General features: G+C 39.3%; 1 protein-coding gene across 2 annotated transcripts; it reads left to right on the forward strand.

The window, feature by feature from the left end:
• The first annotated feature begins 5,225 nt into the window (after positions 1–5,225).
• On the forward strand, positions 5,226–15,845 carry mafk (MAF bZIP transcription factor K). Of its 2 annotated transcripts, none has more exons than XM_085454649.1 (3): positions 5,226–5,411; positions 11,247–11,323; positions 11,403–15,845. In XM_085454649.1, the coding sequence occupies exons 2-3, from the start codon at positions 11,279–11,281 to the stop codon at positions 11,838–11,840; spliced, it is 483 nt and encodes a 160-aa protein (XP_085310775.1). In that variant the 5' UTR covers positions 5,226–5,411; positions 11,247–11,278; the 3' UTR covers positions 11,841–15,845. The 2 variants fall into 2 exon arrangements, with proteins under 2 accessions (XP_085310775.1, XP_085310774.1); XM_085454648.1 differs by having other exon boundaries at positions 5,227–5,406.
• Positions 15,846–15,911: the final 66 nt, after the last annotated feature.

The following is a 15,911-nucleotide window of genomic DNA, read 5'->3' on the forward strand; positions in this document are numbered from 1 at the left end:
ATACAAAATAACGACATTATAGATTCATAATACATAACTGTTTCCATTTACTGTTGATATAGCATAGATAATGTGTGTATAATGCTGTCACAGTACTATCTATGCTAATGTAATACACGTTAAAGGAAACGTGCTGTACACCACAGGGTTTGCACCATCACAGCAGACGAACGTGTATATTTGTGTGTACTGTCATTGGTCAATACTTAATTTAAAACATCTTCCGGTCACCTCCAAAATAAAAAAAACTTTTTTTTTCTTTTTTTTTTTTTAAGCGAAGTAATTACGCGATATTACCAATTGGGGGCGCTAAAGATTCACACATTTTTCTTCTCCCTTTAGTGTTAATAACATGAAAATAAAAATAAACAAGAATGTGTTGATAAAAATGTTTTTGTATCAAAATTACTGATGTTAACATCAGTAATTTTGTGAAAAATAAATATGTGTTAATTGAAATAGTTTATGGTAAAATTAAGTTGAAATCAGTGTCACATAAAGAGACAGAAATAATATTTTACTACTCTCTACAGTATTTAAGTATATTTATATTTAAATATGTCACTTTTTTCAATAGAATCTCCAAAATCTTTTTCTATTGGAGAAAAATATGAGAATAACAGCAGTGTTTTATACTTTGACTCAGCTTTTTGATTAGGTCTTTTTCTAAAATCCCAAGTGAAAGATGAAGAAATGGCCAGCAGATGTCATCACTCTAACTTTATCAAATGCTGCAAAACCGTGAATCATTTTAAGCATAGTTACTGGCATTTGCTTAATGGGTTTCAGTCAGTGCCTTGCAAAGCTTTTTCATCATCACTTGTGCCAGAGTCTGCAGATATTTTGCCATCTCATAATCATAGTCATCATTATTTCTGCACACTGTTCCTCACTACAGCTTTAGACTGGTCGAGCTTGAAAAAAATACCCCTCTTCTTTCCCATTTAACCTTCATTTTTTAGTCTCCTTTGTGTTCCCTTGTGAAGTCGGAGGACAAAAAGGCAAGCATTGCATTTGAACTGTGAGTTTTAAGCACTTTATTCTGAATTAAGAGACAAGATAGCTCTCATCACTTCATTTGATTCACATCATGCATTTAATTACTTTCATCCTTTGTGAAAATTAATTGAAAAAAATTAAACCCAAGCAAAACTTTGGCTGCTTTTAAGCTTAATAAAAGAACTGCATTTCGCTTTCAAAAACACCGCAGCCAAAGGTCTGGAATGAGATGCAGGTCAATCAGCTATTCTACTAAAATATGAAGATTAAATATTCTTCTGTGGAGGGATGCAGGTGCTTTTTTGCCCCCTTTAGCAGAAATGACCTTTTTTAAGAGTTTTTACATAATTGCTTACTATCTGGCACTGGCTGGTTGAAATTTTTTAACCACTCCTCTATGCAAAATTCCTTCAGTTGCCAGATGACCTTAGGCAGGAGGGTTTTCAAACAGCAGTTCCTCTATCAAATCCTTTTTGAACTCTGGGCTTTAAGGACATTCAATCACCTTACAGTTCTTCCTTTTGAGTTATTCCAGGGTGGACTGAAGGTTAATTATTGCCTTGTTGAAATGTCCCTTTCTGATTCACTTTTCAGACAGGTAGCCTCATATTATATTCCAATAATCTTAATTATGATGCAGAATTTATAGTTCAATAAATGATCGCCCAGTCCCCCAAGAGAAGGGAGGCGACCCCAGACCTTCCCATTTCTGTCAGTTCTTCTTCTACTAAGCTCCCGGTATGACAAACATGTCTACTGTTACTTTAACCAAAAAGCTCTGCCTCTGATTTGTCTAGACAGAACAAATTATTCTAGAACTCCCAGCCTCAGCCTGTTGGCAAAATGTATTTTACTCTTAAATTTTTTGCTTCGAACATCAAAGTATTTTCCCTGCCACATCTTCAATACAGGGAACCATCTCTTTCTGATTGTCTAAACCTTTGCCTTGACAGTAACACTTGCATGAGCTACCAGCAGCTCCTCTAGTTAAAACTAGGGGTTTTGTCACTCTTGGGTTGGATTTGCTTTGGCAGCCGGTTCAGTAAAAACTGGCAGCCATCTAAAATCTACAGTTTTTACTGAGAGTGGAATCGTGGCTGCAAAAAATAATTTAAAAAAAATCTCTTGCTATATTCTTCTGGAGGTCTTAGAGAAAACTTAAGATTGTGGCATGATGATTTCAAAGAGAAGCAGCAAACTCTAGATCGGTTTAATTAAGACAGGCTCCACTTGTCACTTTGCAAGCGGAGGCTTATTTTATGCTAACAGTGACTAAACTTTTCTGAATATAAAGAATTAACAGTGTTCATTTTAAATGTGTTCATCTTCACTTCTTTTTTTTTTTCAAATTTACAGCTATCAGTAGCTTTAGGGGAAAAAAATGAGAGCATCAAAGTGTTACACTTTATAATGCCCATATTTAGTCCCGCCCATAGTCAGCAGCAGTGAACTGTTCATTCCTTAAGCATTGCTCAGCTGTGACAGGAGTAAAAAAGAGAAATAACTCTGTCCTTCTCTCTGCTCTCTTGCTGTCTGCAAATCCCCAAACTCACTTTTTTGCCATTTAAAGCGTAAAAGAGAATCTTGGTATTAGACTTTAAACAGTCCACCAGTGTTTGCTCCAGCTAGTACTGCCATCACTACCACTGTAACCTCACCATGTTCATTTCCATGCTGCTCTAAGCTGCCAGCTGGTTACGTAAAGTGTTTTCATATGAAACACATTTTGGTGAAGTCAGTGGAATGTTCAGTAAATGCTCCAAATTAAATCTTGTGTCACATGTGAAGTCTACAAATGTACAAAAAAAAAAGCTGTTTTTTAGCTTTCGAAATTACGTACAGCTCAGACTGTGCCAGAGCTGGCTGTCTAATATGTCAGGTATTTTCAGCAAGTTGTGCCTGGACATTGTGGAAGGATCTAGTTGGGAGGAAAACAGGATTATTATTATTTTTAATGCAGTGTGAGTTAATTGGCTGTGAGTTTAAAGTATCCTATAAATATCTTAAAACCATTCTTCTGCTAACAAATCATTTGGAGTATTTGGAAGAAAAGGAATGATCCCCTTACAACAGTGGGCCTCTTTGTACCAGATCAGATTTCTTAGGAGTTCAGAAGTCTGAGTCAGAAAGAACCCAGATTAGTGAGTCAATGTTACTTCCTGTAATTCAAAACTGCCCGCAAGAACCCAGACCCCACAGCACGTCGATCTGACAAAAACCCCGGCAAGTCTGCCGCACATGGTTTTGCTGTTTTTGTTTTGTTTCACACGTCGGGTGTATTTCAGGTCATCCGCATACACTGCTGCCAGATGGACAGTAACAGAGGGTTATGCCATTGACTGAGCAGCTGGATGTCTGACTGGTGCAGAATATTCGCGGTGGTCCTGCAGAGACTCTCCAGTTTGATCTCTTTCTTTTCTCTGTCTGCACATTCTCTAGAAAACAAGCAATGCACCACACTTTTGTATTTACATTTTCTGCATTGTATCCCATCATCTTATTTCACTTAATATGTGATCCCGATTTACTCAAGCTCATCTTTAATACAGTCCAATAACAGTTATTCTAATAACTCATTTGTGTCTCATCTCATCTATAATCTGTGATGTGATGCAAGTAACCTGTACACAAAGAAGGTTACTCATTTGGTTTATTTGCTTTTTACTCGAAGCAGGTTCCAGCATAGATGAAAGTACGGAGCCAACCATCCTTAGTAAACAATTGATTCCATATGTGATTCGGGGGAAAAGGTTGAACTGTTGAGTCATTTGCCATAAATGATGACATTCATTTTAAATCTATCCCAGTCTGCTTGTCTGGCATAAAGCCAGAGTACCAAAAAAAAAAAAATGTTCTAAGGAATTAGTCAGTTTTTCTGTAAGCAAGCTTTTGTGAATCGTATAAAGGACTACTCCTCTCTGACTCAGAATTGTCAGTGTCCAATGTTTTTGTCAAGTGCTTTGGAAAAACTGTAAATGTTAAACCATCCACCCACCAGAGAGAAGTCTGCACAGAAAGATCTCAGCGCACTGAATCGCCCAGCCAGAAGCCAACTCAGCATTTCTTCTTTATTTACTAATAAACTACAACTCATTCTTTATCTAAAGGTCACGCTTTTGTCATGGATCGGACATTGTGTCTGTGTGCCGCTCTGTTTCCTCATTCGCCTCACCACTTGCTAAAGATAGCACCATTAAACATCATGGAACAAAAAATGATTCAATAATGAAGCTGCTTTTGGCCTAAAATGGTCAAAGAAAAAAAAAGCTTCCCTGACGTCCTGACAGCATGTCCATGCTCAGATTTTGAAGAGATGTATGGTAAATGCACAATAACAGCTCAAGAGAGTATTTAACTGTTTGATATTCGTCATAGGTAGCCATAAACCAATAAATAACCACAAATGGCTGAGTATGCACTTTAATAAAACCAACCAAAATCTACATATTTGGATGGCTTTGGATCCAGATGTTCACTTCCCCATGGTTTTACTGCATTGTACAGCAAAAAAAAAAAGAAAAAAAGAAAAGAAAAGTTTTCAGCAATTTCAGCTGCCCAGCTCAAAGTGTTTTCTAGTGTCAGCATACTGCATCTGACTATAACAGGCACCATAGTTCAAGTCAAAGCTGAGATCTTCTAATACCATATAGCTGCAGAGGAAAAGCCATACAAGTAGAGGCCATAAAAGGCTACTGACTTAACATATTTACATTCAGTACTTAATTACCCAGAATAACCTGTGACGCTATTGGCAGTAGTGCAGTAAAAATAAGAGAAATCCTGGGACTGCTGAGCTACTACACCACATACTTTCCTCAGGAATGGAATGCTGCTGCTGCTCCTCAAGTCTGAGGGAGGAGGTCGCTGTTTTCCCTCACTCAAAGGTATTTTTTGAATACCTTGTAGTGGAGAGCTGACTCAAAAATATAGGAGTAGGAGGAGAAGAAGGAGGAGGGGGTGGTGAACATACTTAGAGAGCAACAGGTTTATGACTTCCTTTAGAAATCTGAAGTTTTTCTTGGCTAATGCTGGCAACGTGAGCTGACTTTGTGCAGATTAGTTTTGTAAAGTAAGCAAAAGCAGTCGCCAGCAGTATCTGTCTTCTATTTATGGCCTCCCCCAGGCCTCCCCCCACCCCACCTCCCCAGACTGACGTCAGCACAAAGTTATTTTCATGAATGGAGGGGGCGGTCACGAGGAATCGGTGACGTGAGTGCTTGCGGAAGCAGAGCGTGGAATGTTGGTACATTGTTGTTGTTTTGTAGTTAATTTAGTACGAGGATACGCCGCTGCCCGTCTGTGCTGGACGCTTTTTACCAAGTTTGTCAACTTGCTTCACCGGTTGTCGAGGAAACATACTTTGACAGTTTTACACACTCCGGTCCACAGATATCTGAGTCCACAGAGGTGAGGTTGTATTTTTTTTAATTATTTATTTTTTTCGGGAAGATGTTTTGACATTCCTTTCTAAATTACTCGAGTTCTCACGGTGACATAGTGGCGCACGCAAACAGGCTTGTGTTGTGCATCCTCTTCGTAGGATAAGTTTTGATCCCAGTTATGAAAGCTCATGTTGATTTCGTAGATTTGTTTCTTTCGGGCGGACACGTGTTGTGCTGGAGATACATAATACAGTGCTTCAAAAGTGGCGCAGACCTCCGAGCAGTCGCATATAGGAAGTTAGAAATTGTATGAAAATATGTAAAAGGGGGAAACAAACGTGTGTTTTGTCGCTTTCCTGCGATTTGAAATAGTTCTTTGAAAATAACAGCGGTGATTATGACACTGACTGAATGCGGTCCCTTTAAAAAAAAATTATAGCTAATAATTTTTATAAACTGTATAACGAGCGAGGAGACGTTTTCGACCAGCATTGTGGGAGGGAAGAAAAATAAGACGATAAAAATCACACTATTTCTTCGCACTTCTCATTAAAAGTAAAGCTAAAGTTACAGAATGTGTTACAAAATATGTTTATATACTATTACTAAGCATGCCTGAACCTCTAAGGTTTTAGATTATAACTTTTTCTAGAACGAAAAAAACCCAAACCCCAAAATTGCATCCCCCCCCCCCCCCATGTGTGTTTATTTATAGCATTTCTGTGACTTGAATTAGATTTTCGGAAAATGGAAGTGAAATAAACTTCCTCACTTTCCTATTGAAACAAATCCATGTACAGCATTTTTCACATCCTCCTTAATTTTCGCGCTCTTCCCCAGCTCATGGCAGCGAGGTTGATAGCGGGTGCTATAATGCAGAATACCAGCCTGCTTTTGACATTGAAATCGACACGTGGTCTGCATTTTTAGACATGTGGGACAAAGGGCACGATGTGGAGTGGAGGTAGACCACCGGGGTTGACTAGCCTACAAGAAACAGCAGAAGGAACCCATATTTCCACAAACGATGAATCACTTTAGAGACTTTATCTCATCGCTGTGTTTAGCTATAATTCCTGCTCTGCATAACTCTTAATGAATTGGGTAAAGATAAGAAAACCTTGAATTACAATGACTAATTGAATTTTTGACCATGGCTCTAAAATAGCTCACAATGATCTTCTTTGCAGTCTTGTATGTCCACCTTTCAGTTTGCCCTTTGCCATTTACTTAAAAACTTGTGATTAATATATGGAAAATATTTGTCTGAGTAACTTGTTCCGCTTAGATGGTCACAGGTTGATGTCTTGAGGGGGGGCTTTATGATTCACTGTTGTTTCTGGTGGGTGCACACTGACTTTCAGTCTGAAGCAGTAGGAGCAGGGTGTGCTCCTGTCATGAGGTTAACATGTGGTTCAATCACCAAAGTGATGATATCTTTTTTGGATGGAGAAGTTACAGCAGCTGACTCATCATACCAGTATGGGACAGTGGGAGGAGGGGGGGGGGGGGGGGGAGAGAGAAATTCCCCTGAAGATGCAGCATATGGTCAAATTGTCTTCCCTTTGTTTCTCATTTTGCCGGACAGTGGTGATGGATGAAAGCAGTGCAGAATGCGAGACCGTTTTTGTGGTGGAGTATTGTGAAAGTGAAATGTTTGTGGTTAGCAATGCTATGACTCACACAGAACACGTTGGCTGTGATGTGTTTTGCTCCTCTTACTGGAAAAAAGATGTCAAGTTTTGATTACTGACTGTGGAAGCCAGTGATTTTTATTTGCAGCCGAACATGCCAACCAGAGTGGACACAGGCAATAAGAGGTGACTGTTTGAACAGGTCTGCCTTGCATCTGTCAAACGTGACTCCCTGGCAGTTATATAGCATTTGAGATTGTTCCCTCTGCCACTGGCAGCGACTTGTATCAAGTCATTTCTGTCAGAAAGACTGGATCTCAAACCACTGCTTTCACCTCATTATGGTCAGAGGTACTCCTGTAATTATATTGCCGGATTGTGTTGCTGGGAATTCTCTGTTGATTCCTGATGGAGCTGGATGCAACTCTTGATTCTGTTGTGATTCAAACTCAAATCAAATAATTCGAAACGTTTGCTCAACCTATCTGTCCTGAAAGAACATTATCGAAATCTTTAGGACTATTATTAGCAGTGACTGAATATTAATATGTCTTCTTTTATTCACTAATTATTAGTTATAATTAAAAAAAGGACCGATGTGTCCACTTTTCATTCTTTACATCGTTCTGAAAACCAGTGTCGATGACTGGGAGAATATCTTCTCACAGATATTCGGTGAGATCTCCTCCCTTTCCGCAAGAAAGTTCCGCTGGTCATGCCAACCATTTCTGAGGTTCTCTGTACTTTTCCTTCCTCTCCCTGAAACAACGGGATTTTCCAGGAAATGTCAGATCAGGAGGGTGTGATTCCCTGCTGCTGGTTGTCGCTTTTACCAGTAAACAGCATGACTCACTGCTCAGCTATGCTCTCCATTTCCTTCACATAATATCCCACCAAATGTGCTGCGCTGGAGAAAGAGCAGAGTGCTGCGTGCCTCAGTCTGTGAAGAAATCTCTCCACCCCCCTCCCCTTAGAAAAGTGTAAGAAATGCAAGCGCTTTCTCATGAAGACTAAAGTTGAATGTCAAGGGCAGCATTAAGTCTGCTTTGCGCTGAACCCCCTCCCCAACCTGCACAAAAAGAGAAGAAAAACAAAGAATCCAGACAAGCCAGCTCTGCATTTATTAGTGAAGTGTGAGCGCATAAGTCTTTGATACGCTGTTTATTTTAGGGGAAGGCTGGGCCCCACAGTTACCTGCTGTAACTGAACAGCAGCCATGAACTTGACCCGATCCCTGACTTCAAAAACAGTAAGCTATACTTTAACCACGAGGTATCGGTGAAGGAAAGGTACATACATTTATTTAACTGGCTTGGTCTCAGATGTGGAGTAAGGTTACAATGGATTTCTTGTCCCACAATTGTTTGCCTAGAGATGATTCTTTTTAAAATCACTGTTTTCTTGCTTCTGCTCTGGTTTACTTGCTTTTGAACTAGTTAAAAATATTCATAACATGCATCTGTACATCTTCAAAGAACACAGCAGGCAACATTGTGCTTTTTGCTCAAATCCCCCAGCAAACAAGCAGAGCCGTGAAATGTTTGTGCTTATAGTGGATAGACAGTGGAGCATTTACTCCAGTGAGTACTTATTTGGTTATCAGTCGTCAGAGGGGTGTCGTTAGGAATAAAACAGTATTGCTTGTTGTATATCAAAATGAGGGAAAGTGAATTTTTTAAAAAAATGAAGCACTTTGTTTACAATTTGTCCCTCAAAGGAACACAACAATAAGAAAGAAAGACTCCTGACTTCCACACGTAAGCATGCGCAGGCTGTTTTCCATTTATTTGGCCAAGTGACAGATGTGCGATACTTCAAAATTCCAGACATTTTGTGAAATTTGCAGCCATTGTTTTACAAGTGGGTTTGTCTCCACTCCACCCCCGTAGCTGAGCGCATTGCAGGATATATTCAGACTGCATGTTCCCTCTTCAGCGAAGGTTCGCCTGTGTGCATGTGAGGGTTTGCACATGTGTGTTCGCTCAGGAATGTGGTTTTGTTCTTTACCCGCCAACTGTGGCTTTTCTTTGAGGTAGCCTATTTTCCCAGACTCCTTTCCTTACTGTTATGAAGAAAAAAAAAAAAGCCTAACGTAAGTTGTTTTCTTGACTATAGTGAGAGGACGTGTTTTGTCTGTCTTCTCTGTGTGGTTGCTGGGGTTTGTTTTGTTCTCTGAGGAAACTTTGGTGTCTTAATCAAGAAAGCCGTGTCCCTGTGCAAGTTGCAAAAACATAAGCACATGCCTTAAGAATTTCAGGCAAACAATCTGGCATACTGGTTCAGACTGGGGACCTCTTGTATAAAGATCAGAGAGGCCCCAGTCCGCTTTTCCATGATTTTTTCAAGGAACATACCCAGGGACCCCCCTCTGACGCAATACCACTTAAATTAGACCGTTTAGGGCCAGCTTGCTTTTGAGGAATGTTTTATTTTAGTTCATCATCTTTATTTGATGCCTCTAAAATCTCAGTTATGTAATTCTTTGCAGCATGTTTTGCAGATAAATAAAGGACATCAGCGAGCACACCAGATGTTCCTTAAATCTCTAAACCGAAGTTTGTGTGGATTCTGTTTGTAGCTGTTCGCTCATTACACACATTTGCCATGTATTTATTTTCCAAGTTAGGATTCTGACTTGATTTTCTATTTCAGGACAATGACTTAGTAATGTTTAAAAAACAAGAAGAAGAAAAAAGCATTTGTTTTTCTAAGTTTTCACTGCACTACTGGTCTGAGTTAGAATCCCCTAGAGGCCCTGTATTAACAGAAATATATATATCACACAATGAACAGTCACACCCACAGTATTTTCTTCCACGAATGCTTCAGCTAATAGGTCTGAAGAGAATATTTCCCCTCTTACTGAGGGTATCACTTATCGCATTGCTCCCTTTAAATTGTTTAGTTGGCAGAAATTTGTGTCAGCACTGCGGGCTAAATATATCCACGAGCGTTAAATAAGGGCATAGGGCAGCTCAGGAAAGCCCAATGTAAGAGGATCCAACCACAGAGAGACGGCACTAAATCGATAGACTACATTGTCTCCCAGCAAAAATACATCAGTGACTATAAAGGAAACTATTTCTCTGTGACACTCTATCTTTAGGAATTTTCCACATGCTGCCCTGTAAAGTTCAGCAGAACTATAAATGTTATACTGATGTGATGATTTGCTTTGATGAGGAGGCAGAATCCTGTAGACTGCTGCTCTGTAAATCCAGAGAGGTCAGATCAGAAGATAAATGATGGATTTAAGAGGAGAATTGAGGATTTTTGTACACAGGTTGCCTTGAAGTTAGCAGCACAAGTTAGTGCTGTTCTTTTTTTCTTTTGGTCTGTACTATGTATGGGCTGTGTTGCGGTTATGAATGAGACTTGTTTACCCTTTTGGTGACCATGTGACTCACACTCCCACGCCCATTTGCAGGGCGTTTCCATGGTATCTGTTGAGCATGGAACAGTGCACTCGTAGTCAAGCTGGTCTGTAGGTCTTGAAATGGAGCCTTTGGGGGATGTGTGCCTCTCACAGGATCGCAGCTCAGCGCTCTTGCTTTTTTTGGCCATGGCAGCAGTCTGGAAAGCATGTGGCTCACTGTAATGAGTACAGAGAGGCTTTTCTAAATACTGCCCTGGCAAAATCACTGAGGCAGAGAGCTTAAATGCAAAGTTCTGTGTTTCTAATTTTGCCTGGTCTAGTGAACTACATTGTCACGGCCCTCTTTTTAATATGTAAAGACAGACAAGCAACAGTGCTGACAATTAATAGAGTCATGCTGCCATCTGCTGGTATTTATGTCACTAACAAACAAACATGAGCACTGACATATGATGTAACCCTGGGATGTGACGTCTGTGCAGTAAACTTCTCGAGTATCACCACTGGGGGTGTCATTTCTGCTTATCTGTCATATCTGAAATGTCAAATAACATGCAAGTAAAAAATATCAGTATCTCATTTTTAAAATATAGTGCTTGAACTAAAATGCACTGTTTAAAATTCCTGTATGTTAACGCACTCTGCAGCAGAAGTAACCCGAGTAGTATAAACTAATGATATGTGCAAAGTAACACATGCTGTCCAGTCATTCTAGTAGAATAACTTCACTACCTCAATTGCTTCTAAATTGCCAACATAAGTAGCTGAGTAAATCTGCTTAATTGTAATTACTTTCGTCCATCAATAATATGTTCTGTTTCACTTACTTGAGGTCGTATGTTTTTTACTTTTCAGTGTCTTCTGTGAGATTCTGGTCATTTGTCTTCATGCAGGGAATGACGACTACTTTTAAGACGAGCAAAGCTTTAAAGGTAAGCATGAGAAGTTTGAAAAATGTTTTAGTGATTCACACCTGCACACAGTTCTTCATGCACTGCTCGCGTCTTGCAGGTCAAGAAGGAGGTGGGTGAGAATGCCCCTGTGCTCAGCGATGATGAGTTGGTTGCCATGTCTGTGCGGGAGCTCAATCAGCACCTGCGTGGGCTCACCAAGGAGGATGTTGTGCGATTGAAGCAGCGACGGCGGACCCTGAAAAACCGCGGCTATGCCGCGAGCTGCCGCATCAAACGTGTTACCCAAAAGGAGGAGCTGGAGAGACAAAAGACCGAGCTGCAGCAGGAGGTGGACAAGCTGGCCCGTGAGAATGCCAGCATGAGATTGGAGTTGGATGCACTGCGAGCCAAGTATGAGGCTTTGCAGTGTTTCGCACGGACTGTGACCAGAGGGCCTCTCTCACCAGGCAAAGTTGCACCTACCAGCGTCATCACCATCGTCAAATCTACCAGCCAAAACAACTCCAGCCCATCCGCTTTCTCAACACCTTCCTAGTGTTGACAGGACTGGGCTCTCCTTTGCCTGCCTGGTCCTTCCTATTTCTGACCTGGTCTAAACCTACTCATCCCACACTGAGACGAGGCTCGGTAGTTAGACTGAGGGGTGGCCGGGGTGGCAAGCTCTATGTGATGTTATGCTGCATTCACAATTCTGTCTCCCTCTTTTTGTCTCTTTTACACAATCTACATTGTCTGTGCACTGTGCAAACCCCCTTCCTGACAACCAGCACCGGCAGGTTATCGGGCCTCTGTGACCCTACCTCCATGACTAATAGCAGAGATTTGCTTTTACTCAAATTTCAAGTATTTGACACGCCTTAATGTGGCAGCACATGGTCTGGGACACCTCTCATACTTTATGATGTAAAGAATAAAATACGAGAGGTTTAAAGTAACGCATATGAGACAGTATGGATACTTTTAAAGTCTTTGCCAAATCACATTTTCTTTGTATAAATATTAATGAGCCTGTGTCTGTTGCCTTGAACAGTTCTACATGTGATCTATGCAATATCTCACATGTATTTTAACACAGAGGTGATATCTTTCCACTGTGAGGTCAAATGGACACTTCTTCAAGGCCACAGTTATCAGATGCCTTTGAAAGCTAGCCAAACGCGGCACCGGAAACTTATATGCTTAGCACTTTTAGGAGGTGCTAAGCAGTAAAGTCACTTGACTAAGTGTTTGAGTAACATGAAAACTTATGTAGAAATGGTTCTGAGGGATCTTTGCATTATACTGTTGACAACTGACCAATGTTTAGCTAAAAAGCTATACTAGTCTTTTAACCATGATACCTATATAAGTAACTTATTTAGAAAGCAATACCAGTACAGTTCAGAGAAGTTTGAATGATGCAGCTAAAAGTGATCTAATCTGGCAGTTTTGAAGAAACACCTTAAATTAATATTTGGAAAGAGTTAAAATCACCCATTATGATAGAATTTGTCTTTGTCGGACTGGACTGTGTTTCCTTGTACAATATTCTGAAAAGTGCCATTTGTGCCTTCATTCCTCCTACTGGCAACTGAGAAAAGACATGTCTGAGTACCGTCAGATTTCAGAAGGGGTTCCGATCTCTCTTGTCAACTACATTCTAGTTGACAGATAGCTGAAAAGTACTGTTATGTTATGTTGTCAAAGACAGTGTAGGCAGTTGGAGCTGTTGCATGTGATTGCATTTGTGTGTGGCCCCTTGACTCAGAAGTTTCTTGATATATATTGTAGAAAATTTTTTAAATTCTGTTTAAATGGTAAACTTGGTCAGACTAAATTGCAAAACTGGAAAGTGATTAAGGAACATGCGTTTGACAATGGTGTCTTTCATCAAATAGCACTTAGAGAAGACTGTTAAGATACAGTGAGCAGAAAAAAAAAAAAATCACAGGGCCACTTGTTTAAAGGAAGTTACGCTTGCATTTCTGCAGTTACTGGAGCTTAACTAGGTGAAAACACAATGTGGTCGGACCACTTACAGGAAAGTTGTGCCGAATGTAACTAATGATAGTGAACTACTACTATCTGCTGAGGCACTTACTGAGTGGTGTTTAATCTCTTTTCTTTGTATGCAACTCTTGGTAGGTAATCCATATTGGATATAATAATAAGAGCAGACCTTTTAAGTATGATGCAATTCAAGTTGCTTACTGTATATTACAGACTAGAGACGGCAAAGCTCCCACCGCTTCTGTTGTCCCTTAGATTGAGAACTCCGTCCAAATAGAAATCATTCCTAATACTGGGTCACAAGAAGTGCTGCTGCCGGTGTTGGTATTTCCGAAACAGTAACCAGCTACTTTTCTTTTGACACGCTCTTCTACAAGAGAACTCCTGACGCCCGTCTCTAGAAACTGTGGTGTCAAGATAACTAAATGCAGTAAAGGCCTTGCTCTCATTGTACATTTTGTAATACCGTATTTAAATATGAAATTCACTTGAAATCGAGCTGTTCTTACCGAGAATCCATTCCCAATTTGGAGTGAAGTCAATAGATTGTTCATGTCAGGATTTTCTCTTGGCTAAGAGGACATGACTGTTCTTCCCCTGTTCCATAGCTGCAAAGAACAGTATGGGGAACTTTGCTGCTGTACAACCTGCTGTGATTTATAAGCAGGGGCATTGCTGTGTTCTTACTCTCATTTTGTATTTTTCATTTGGTTTGTGTCAATACAGCCCATATTCTTTTTTTCCTGATACTTAGTTTTATAAGCATATACATTATATAAATATACATTATATAGTACATATTTTTCTATATTTATGTCTTTTACTATGCTGGGAGTGGTGTGATTATGTAATCGGTCTTTGAAGTCTAATTATATGAATGCTGAACTTTTCTCTTAAAAAGAAAAAAAAAGGAAAAAAAATAGTATTCAAATTTACAACGAGAGAACTGTTTTCGTAACTTAAGTTTTGTGAGTATTTATGGCCCAAGAATAGTTCTTCTCAGCATATTCACAATGTATCTAATGCACGACTTGGACAGTAACTAGGGTTACATGCAGGCTGCAGATGACCTTCTGTAGAAGCTATCATATTTTGTCATGTCAAATTTGATCATTTCGAGTGTAACACGAAACACTGCCTAATATCAAAAGTGCCTAATTTCAACCAAGTGTTTAGTTTGCAAAATAGGCTTTTGGGCAGCGTTAACTGAGGAATTATTAAGAATATTGCAAATAGAATATGAGGAAAATTTGCTCTTAAAACAGATCAACCTGCATGCAAACCTAGTCCGCCCCTGCAGCCACTAAACCTGGTATACTTTTCTAAATATGTCAAGCCAGACATTTCAGTGACTGCAATGCTTTTGTAACTGCTTAACAAAAAACAAAACAAAAAGAACCCCAAAGCTCTTTTACGACTGTTCACCCAGGCCTCTTACAGATAAGGAATGTGTCAAGCCTTGGACAAATGAGTACATATTACCTGTTTACATAACTTATTTCTTGAGCACATTCACCTAAAAGGCTTTGTGGCTAAAAGCATTTTCTGCATAGCATTACAGTGACCTCTTGTGGTTTAGTTTCCAAGCAAAACTAAGCTACATCAGGGTTTCTTTAATTTTAGCACTTATTACTGTATTTGAGTCTGAGGTGAATACTTTTTTATGAGCACACCTAAATAATAATTACCTGAAAAAAAAAAACAGTTTCAAATTTTAAAGTATATATTTATGTACAGTGCCTAAATAAGGACAAACCTTCCTCTGGGTGAATTAAGTTCTACATTTCAGTATGACCTAGCAGAGAGTTTATTCATGCTCTTTTCTTAAGCTACCCAAAAAAGTCTAGTAGACACACAAGTTTAAAGAAGGTTAAAGATGTAGATACATTAATGTAGACATGTTTATAGGGGAAAATAAAAAAAACCCTCCTGCCATGGGTGAATACAAACCTTGGTTTGATCAGCTTTCTTTCTACATCGAAGTAAACCGCAGTTAATACCAAGGAGCAGTAATAGAACAGATCTTTTTTTAAATCTTTCATACAATAATTATAGCAAATGCATGTAGGGAAATGTGCATGCTTGTATGTCTTGAGTAAGCGTTCGAGGTGATCAGCCGTCTTTGATTAAATAAGCTTCAACACACAAGCTTTGCCAGTCCTACAAGCTATAGTATTTAACTTTAGCCATGTAGAAAGTCAGTTTTAATATTGTAAGAGTGGAGCATGTGTACAGATTAGGTGTGGCTAAAATTATGGATGAAATACATTGAATGTTAGTTTAACAGCAGCAACTTCTGCGTTTGTGAGTTTGAGATAAATGTCTCGAGGCTTAGAGTGACTGTCAAATAGCAGTAAAAAGGCAGCATAAATTGAGTATGTACCATTCATGACTTGTCATTACTCTGCTCATATATTTTATATTTATTTCAATGATTTGTGTAATTTTATTAAAAAGAAAAAACACCTAAATTATTTTTTACATTCATTTACATGTTTTCTTAATGAACTACCCTCATGTACAAATAAAATCTATGTTGTTTCTGCTCTTATTTAATGTGTGGTAAATTTATTCCTATAAATAAGGGTCACTGAGTCTTTTTTCTCATTAAAACAAA

Source organism: Copadichromis virginalis, linkage group LG4 (assembly GCF_057382275.1).
Source record: "Copadichromis virginalis isolate Kocher_CV1m ecotype Utaka linkage group LG4, C_Virginalis_male_GT1.1, whole genome shotgun sequence".
NCBI lineage: Eukaryota > Metazoa > Chordata > Actinopteri > Cichliformes > Cichlidae > Copadichromis > Copadichromis virginalis.

Excerpts from the sequence above, each read along its gene's own strand:
- mafk (XM_085454649.1), top strand. The coding sequence starts at position 11,279 with ATGCAGGGAATGACGACTACTTTTAAGACGAGCAAAGCTTTAAAG. Across the intron at positions 11,324-11,402 it reads AGACGAGCAAAGCTTTAAAG|GTCAAGAAGGAGGTGGGTGA; the intron begins GTAAGCATGAGA and ends CGCGTCTTGCAG.